Source organism: Solanum tuberosum, unplaced genomic scaffold (genome assembly GCF_000226075.1).
Source record: "Solanum tuberosum cultivar DM 1-3 516 R44 unplaced genomic scaffold, SolTub_3.0 scf00048, whole genome shotgun sequence".
Lineage (NCBI taxonomy): Eukaryota > Viridiplantae > Streptophyta > Magnoliopsida > Solanales > Solanaceae > Solanum > Solanum tuberosum.
Genome location: NW_006238976.1, coordinates 473,756 through 482,372, shown reverse-complemented (window position 1 = coordinate 482,372; position 8,617 = coordinate 473,756). Strand labels below are relative to the sequence as shown.

General features: G+C 34.7%; 1 protein-coding gene across 1 annotated transcript; it reads left to right on the top strand.

The window, feature by feature from the left end:
* The first annotated feature begins 518 nt into the window (after nucleotides 1–518).
* On the top strand, nucleotides 519–4,797 carry LOC102598457 (luminal-binding protein). The gene is made up of 8 exons (XM_006343748.2): nucleotides 519–657; nucleotides 1,860–2,127; nucleotides 2,214–2,428; nucleotides 2,515–2,757; nucleotides 3,016–3,495; nucleotides 3,602–3,756; nucleotides 3,870–3,952; nucleotides 4,049–4,797. The coding sequence occupies exons 1-8, from the start codon at nucleotides 600–602 to the stop codon at nucleotides 4,548–4,550; spliced, it is 2,004 nt and encodes a 667-aa protein (XP_006343810.1). The 5' UTR covers nucleotides 519–599; the 3' UTR covers nucleotides 4,551–4,797.
* Nucleotides 4,798–8,617: the final 3,820 nt, after the last annotated feature.

The following is an 8,617-nucleotide window of genomic DNA, read 5'->3' as shown; positions in this document are numbered from 1 at the left end:
AGAATTGGTTGTAAGTCTACAAAGTCACACATATATAGTGTGAAGAATTATCTTTTCAGTCTTCAATCAGAACATTTGATAGAATGTAGATTCTCGTGATTCTCTTATTCTCCTACTTCTTCTCTCTTTCTTCAAGCTATTTTTCAGTTTTCTCCATTACTGTTTTCCTTGAATTTGATTAGATCATAAGAAATTTATCACTCTCTATGGCAAGTGAGCCTACTTGAAATTACTAATAAATCTCTCATGCTGACACGTGTAGATAAGTGAAATCATACGGTCCTGATCTTCCCAGCACAAGTGAAATCGTACGGTCATGATCATCCCAGCACAAGGTCAATCGCTATTGGCTCAAGAATTCACTCTCCTCTTCCTATTGGTCCACGTCATTGAACATGACGTGTGGAATGTCACTCGTTGAACGGAGGCCACCCCTCGGGTCTTTCTTCAGTTTCTCACAGTATAAAAGGCTCCCGATCACATCGGGAGTCTATAAATATAAGTCTCTCATCAACTGAGAAAGATATACACATTGAGGGATCACATTGTATTGTACCTGTAGCTTAGTGTATTGTACGTTGATTAGGAAGGAAGAAGCTATGGCTGGCTGTTTGAGGCGAGGCAATTCACTCGTCGTGCTAACGATCGTTCTATTAGGTAAAATTTCAGTTTCTATTTGCTCGTAGATCTGTTTTGATTATTTTTTTTTGATTTTTTTCTGGTTTATGAGATTTGATTTGTTATGTTTTGATCTAGAATGTAGTAGATCCTAGATCTGTTAGCTTTTGTGTATAATGTATGCGTTTTCTTTTTTTGTAGATTTGTATGTTTGATGTGTTAGTTTTAGATCTGGCTATAGTTTTCATATAATTTCACACCTGTTTACGGATTTGTATGGTGTTTTGTGTGATTGATATGGCTTGTTTTTGTTTCCTCGATTGAGTTTAATGGAGAAATTATTTAGCATTGGAATAGAATAGTCGATGGATGATTCATATGGTGTGCTGCAGGAGAATTTCAAATGTTCGTTTATGAAGTGTAAATAATGCTGTATCTGGAATGAGATTAGTGTTTAGGCGCTTTATCATCTAGAAATATAAGCAAACATTTATTAGATTCTCACTGCTATTTGCTCCTGTTTTTGTTTTTGATTGAAGAATTATATCATCTAATCAGATGTTGATCTAGGATGTTTGATCGGGTGTGTGTATATTATCTATTTATAGTCCCATGGCAAAGGTAGTTGGTTCATGCGCACCTGTGCATTGATCTGTGTATGTATTCTAATTTCTACTCTAGATCAGATTTCAACTCCAGATAGAGAAACAAGGTCACTGCTACATTGGCATTGCATATGTCCTGAACTTTTACATATTTATTGTCCTCTTTCTTTTTTCCCTGGGTGACCAGCCTTTTAATTTTTACTTGCTAGAATGCTAATAATTTGGGATGCATGTTTGGACTGTGGTTCTGGATGATGTACATTTATAAGGATCGTTTTCAGATCCTATGGATACTTGAAAACCTTATAATTTAGCTGAATGATCGTTTAAATATGCGAAAAGTTGCTGGTTTTTTGTTCTTAGCTTATCTATATTCTATGACCCTTTTTTTATTTCTACCGAATAGCCTGTATATTGACTTGAGTTGAGTGGAATAGGTACGAATGATTTATATAGCTATGCCAGACTAGTTTGGGATTGATAGGTGTAGTCAATTGTTTGAGTGATTGATACTGCAGATACACTCACATACGTACATACATATATTCCTTTTGATGTGTTATGGCATGAGTTTCATATAGTACTTGCAGAGTCTGGTGAGCGTCATCTGTTATCTTACACTTTTCCTTGAAACAGGCTGTCTTTCTGCACTTTCCACTGCAAAAGAGGAGGCTACAAAACTTGGTACCGTTATAGGAATTGACCTTGGGACAACCTATTCCTGTGTTGGGGTGTATAAGAATGGTCATGTGGAGATTATAGCTAATGACCAAGGAAACAGGATTACACCATCATGGGTTGCATTCACTGATAACGAGAGATTGATTGGTGAGGCTGCCAAGAACCTGGCTGCGGTCAACCCAGAAAGGACAATCTTTGATGTTAAGAGGCTGATTGGAAGAAAGTAATGGACAATTCTCAATTAGTTTCATATGTTTTGTTATGATTGTGTATTTGTCGTGCTTAGAGATGCTTTACCTTTTTTTTCAGATTTGAAGATAAGGAAGTACAGAGGGATATGAAGCTGGTACCATACAAGATTATCAGCAAGGATGGAAAGCCCTACATACAAGTCAAAATCAAGGATGGAGAAGTTAAGGTATTTAGTCCTGAGGAAATCAGTGCCATGATTTTGACAAAGATGAAGGAGACAGCTGAAGCATTCCTTGGGAAGACTATTAAGGATGCTGTGGTCACTGTTCCTGGTATGTTATCAGGTCCTAAATGTTCAATTTTTTCGTTTTCATTTTTCTTTTCTGTCATTATTAAGAGGCTTATCTCGTCTCTGCAGCATATTTCAATGACGCACAAAGACAGGCGACAAAGGATGCTGGTGTTATTGCTGGATTAAATGTTGCTAGGATCATTAATGAGCCAACAGCTGCAGCCATTGCCTATGGACTGGACAAGAAAGATGGTGAGAAGAACATTCTTGTCTTTGACCTTGGTGGTGGGACATTTGATGTCAGTATTCTGACCATTGACAATGGCGTGTTTGAGGTTCTTGCAACGAATGGTGACACCCATCTTGGAGGTAAGGATCTATGGTATAGAAACAACTTAAAGTTGAGCATGCTACATTTTGATACTGCTAACCATAATGCTGTTAGGGTGTCCTGATTGTAGTTTCTAATAGACTTATGAAATGCTAAATGACTTTTCTATTGATTGCACATTAGTGGGGTTGCCCTTTTAGAAGGGTCTTTTATGATAGCTGAGGAAGCTTCAGAACTGCCATCTTATGAAATAATTATTCTTAGATTATGTTTTGAATGTCCGATATTTCTTGCAGGTGAGGACTTTGATCAAAGGATTATGGAATACTTCATCAAGTTGATCAAGAAGAAGCATGGAAAGGACATCAGCAAGGACAACAGAGCTCTTAGCAAGCTAAGGAGAGAAGCTGAGCGTGCCAAGAGATCCCTTAGTAGCCAGCACCAAGTCCGGGTTGAGATTGAATCATTATTTGATGGTACTGATTTCTCTGAACCATTGACCCGTGCTCGCTTTGAGGAGTTGAACAATGATCTCTTCAGAAAGACAATGGGACCTGTGAAGAAGGCAATGGATGATGCTGGGCTACAAAAGAACCAGATTGATGAGATAGTTCTTGTTGGTGGAAGCACCAGAATTCCAAAGGTGCAACAGCTCCTCAAAGACTATTTTGACGGGAAGGAGCCCAGCAAGGGTGTAAATCCTGATGAAGCAGTTGCTTATGGTGCTGCTGTTCAAGGTGGTATCCTCAGTGGAGAGGGTGGAGACGAAACTAAAGGTACATGATCTAATTAGTTTTCTTGCCATAATTTGCTTATTGGTTTCGATAATGTGTGAGTTTGCCGCTTTTAGTGATTGATTGTGACAATGTTTCTTGTGTGCAGATATCCTTCTCCTGGATGTCGCTCCTCTCACCCTTGGTATTGAAACCGTTGGTGGTGTGATGACCAAATTGATCCCCAGAAATACAGTTATCCCAACCAAGAAGTCCCAGGTCTTCACCACTTACCAAGACCAGCAGACCACTGTCTCCATTCAGGTATTGTTTTGCTTCATATTTGTGCAATCCTACAGCTCATTATCCATAACTGTTCATTAACCTGTCCTCTGGTATGCTCCGATTCTCACTGCTTTTTCCCCACATGATGACAGGTTTTTGAAGGTGAAAGGAGTCTTACCAAGGACTGTAGGAATCTTGGAAAGTTTGATCTCACTGGAATTCCTCCAGCTCCAAGGTCAGTTGCATTTCTTCTCTTTAGATAATTGTACAAACAACTTTTTGGAATCCTATTGGGATCTGAATGATGGGAATCTTGATATTGTTTGAACAGGGGAACCCCCCAAATTGAGGTCACATTCGAAGTTGATGCCAATGGCATCTTGAATGTCAAAGCAGAAGACAAGGGTACTGGAAAAGCAGAGAAGATTACCATTACAAACGACAAGGGCCGCTTAAGCCAAGAAGAGATTGAGCGTATGGTTCGTGAAGCAGAAGAGTTTGCTGAGGAAGACAAGAAGGTGAAGGAGAAGATTGACGCCCGTAACGCTTTGGAAACCTACGTGTACAACATGAAGAATCAAATCAACGACAAGGACAAGTTAGCTGACAAACTAGAGTCTGATGAGAAGGAGAAGATTGAGACAGCAACGAAAGAAGCCCTTGAATGGCTAGACGATAACCAGAGCGCCGAGAAAGAGGATTATGACGAGAAGCTCAAAGAGGTCGAGGCAGTTTGCAATCCAATCATCACAGCTGTTTATCAACGATCAGGTGGATCCCCAGGTGGTGGTGCATCGGAAGAAGAAGATGATGACAGCCATGATGAGCTGTAAGCTCTTCCAAAGAATCTCCATTGATACTGCAAAGATGCAGGAAATGAGGATATATAGAATAGTTTGAAGTGAGGGTTAGTGCAAGTTTTGTCATTTGGTCTGAAAAATCTCCCCCCTTCGATTAGTTTTTTTAGGTGAAGATTTTACTGAAAGAATGTTTAAGTTCTTTGAGAACGACGGCTTGTATGTTGCTTCGATCTGTTGAATACGACTTCAGAATTTTATTTAGTGCATCTTTTGAGCATCATAATCTGAGTCCTATTTTAGCCCAGTTATTACAGTGGACGTGTTCTCTTGCTGACGAGTGCCAAAACTTTGGATGACTTGTACCAAAGTATAAAATATAAAATCCAAATATATATATATATATAAGGGAACTTTAGGCCCGCCTATGTGGTGCCATCAAAATTTAGGATTTCCTTTTAATTTATTTATTTTCAAAACTAGCCTTCCCCTTTCATGAAACGTTGCGATTTTTATAAAAAGTTGTGATTTTTTTGAAGAGTTGTGACTTTTATGAAGAGTTGCGACTTTTATGAAAGGTTGTGACATTTCCGAAAGAGTTGTGACCTTTTTGAAAAGGCACAATAAATATTTGTTCACATTACCCTTTGTTGTTTATAAATAGAGGAATTTTCTTTCATTTTAAAACAACGAAAATTCTGAACTACTTTTTTTGCAAAATTAAATATTTGTGTACTTTGTTACTGTTGAGTGACTCATTTCACCATTGTTTTTTGTATCAATACACTGGTGAATAGAATCGTCCTATTCTGAGAGAATCTATTTCTTTAAACCTCGGGTACTAAAGGAGAATAATTTTCTTAAGGGTACACTATGCATTTAGTGGGCTCAATTTTTTTCTTTCTGTTTCATTCTATTGTTACAGATCCTGATTTTTATTTTTACAGGTGCATTCAGTTGACTGGATTTTTTTGTTTATGTTTCATTCCATTTTTATAGATCTTGGTAAGTTTTTTTACGATCATTAATTTATTCTTATGAGATTAAATGTTGTTTTTCAGTACATGTTTTAAACTTTGTTGTTTATGTTTCTTCAAAGTTATTGTTATAAGTATTTGTTAGTACAGATTAAATAACACACATTAATTGAGTATTCATGCAAGTTTTTTCTACTAAAATTGTTGAAAGTAGAGTAAAAGAATTCCTTAAAGATCTGTACTACCATATCTTGAAGACAAAATTCAAATTTGGTATGTCATTGTAAACACTTAAAGATCTTAAAATTTTTATCGCACCTTGATGTGCGAAGTGAACCAGGAAAAGAAGATAAAAATTAATAAAATTTTGACATAAGTTCAAGGATGTGTCGGATGACCTATAGAGGAATATGACTAGACTGCAACATTTTTTAATCCCAAAGAAAGAGATAACTACACAATACATTAATTGTTCATATTCAATATGAAGTATGGACAAATTTCTCAAGTTTACTGTAAGTTGTAAATACTTTTCTTGAAGTAATAGATGTGTTTTCGACACTGTAATTGGAATAGAAGTGTAGTTTCAAATTGAACTTTATCACTCTGGTATGTTAATTTTAAAAAACACTCAAACAAATTGAATAGTTTTATGTAATATTTTTCTCTTTCAAGTATATATAATAAGTTGAATTGTTGTCCAATATGATACATTTTTCCTTTAATTTTTATTTTAATAATTACTTATGATACATTTAAATGAGAACTTTAAAATGATATATGTAAAATAAAAGGTAGAACTGAACTTTCTACACGTTAAAATTAGAATATTTGTTCACTTTTTCCAACCTTTTACAATTTATTCATCTCTACACCAATAATTATTTATTTATTAAAATATTTAATATTACCGATTGATGCATTTGATTCCTCAAAAATATTGAATAGTATACAAGTGTTGAAAATGTGAAGTCTGGGGACAACGATAAACGTGAGGAATGGCACCTCCGCCCTACTAAAGAAATTCACAAGCAAGGGACATGCCGAACACCTACTTCTCCAACTAAGTCTAAGGCGAGGACCTTTTAATTGACGATGCATTCCGTCGTCAGCAAGCGGTGGCCGACAAGGCCCCTTTCCTTAGAGTCAAGTGGTTGAACGCCCCCTTTTCCTAACACTTCCTGAAAGCAAAATGATAAATTATAAAATCAAATTAAAGATGATTGATTGAAAGATATTTGATAAGATGTTATAATTATCAATTCTTTGGCGACTATTAAAGTATTAGCAGCAACAAATGTAAACATTCTTTTAGTGGCGAGGGTTATATGTATTAGCGGCGATTAATCTTGTCACTAAAACAAACTATTGGCGACTATTATAGGTAATAGCAACGACTTATGTTGCCACCAAAACATTATTTTATATATATACTAGTAAAATTATCCGTGTCTTGCGCGAAAATTTAATATTACGAAATTTATAAAATAATACTTATAACCTATTAGTCATTTAAAGTAAAACACTACACCACAAAAGGTATGTTTTAGTGGCAACATTAATCGCTGCTAATACTTATAATAGTCGCCACTAAAAGTCGCTGCAAATGCCTATAATAGTCGCCACTAAAAGTATGTTTTAGTAGCAACAGCAGTCGCTGCTAATGCTTATAATTGTCGCCACTAAAAGTATGTTTTAGTGGCAACAGTAGTCGCTGCTAATGCCTATAATAGTCGCCACTAAAAGTTTGTTTTAGTAGCAACAACAGTTGCTGCTAATGCCTATAATAGTTGCCACTAAAAGTATGTTTTAGTAGCAACAACAGTCGATGCTAATGCTTATAATTGTCGCCACTAAAAGTATGTTTTAGTGGCAACAGCATAGTTGCCACTAAAAGTATGTTTTAGTAGCAACAACAGTCGATGCTAATGCTTATAATTGTCGCCACTAAAAGTATGTTTTAGTGGCAACAACAATCGCTGCTAATGCCTATAATAGCCGCCACTAAAAGTATGTTTTAGTGGCAACAACAATCGCTGCTAATGCCTATAATAGCCGCCACTAAAAGTATGTTTTATTGAACTTTCTACCTTTTAATGATTTTCTTTTTTTTTCCTTCTCATTCAACTTTTCAAAATATTTTTGGTCTGAGTTATGACTATTTTCGATAAGCTTAATTTAAAGAATATGAAACAAAACTTGCTCTAAATAGAAGTAATATCTTAAGCTACAAAAAATATGTCTATTAACATTGATTTATTGTCCTTTATGTCCCAAGTTATTGTTGAGCTGTTTAGATTCATTTTTAAATTTTTAATGTTCGAGAATATTTTCTTAACATGAGTCTAGAATCCAACATTTTGATCTACTTGTACTTTCATAATGCAACAATTATACATACATATTTCTAAAATAGTCTTAAGGTTGCATTGATGAAGCATCTAGAATGGTGTTCAAAGCAGCAGTTTAATAAATAATGAATTTCTAAAAGTGTCAATAATATTATTTTGTTGTTGTTTCAAAAAAAATTTCCATCTATAAATTTTGTTAGAGTAACAAAGTAATAATAACGAAAAGTAGTGAACGTTTAACCTCAAACAAGTAGATTGTCTCTAAAAAAATTATTTATGTTGTTGTGGTGTACATTTTTAACGGTCTTAACTTATTTATAACTAATATTGATTATCGAAATTTTTTACATAATTTTGTTTTCACAAGGAGTTATTCTAACCATAAAATTATCAGATTCTATATTTTTCATGTAACAAAAAAATAAGAAAAAATTATGTTTAATCGCTACATAAAAACATCACTCAGTTTTACCAACACAATTATATCATCAAACATATATTATGATAAATTATGTTAAAGATAAAAAATGATTAGATCTCAAGATATTTTTAATCATTCAATATATATTTACGATTCTTTAGATATGTAATAATGTCAAATCATTTCTGTTGAAATGTTTTTAAAACCTACTAATTTTTTTTTTTCTTATAACAATTGATTATTGGAAAAATTGTTCAAAAGTTTAGAAAGATTATTTATGCCCGTGCAAAACGCGGGTAAATTACCTAGTACAAAATAAATGAAATAAAACAAATAATACTGCATAGATAATGA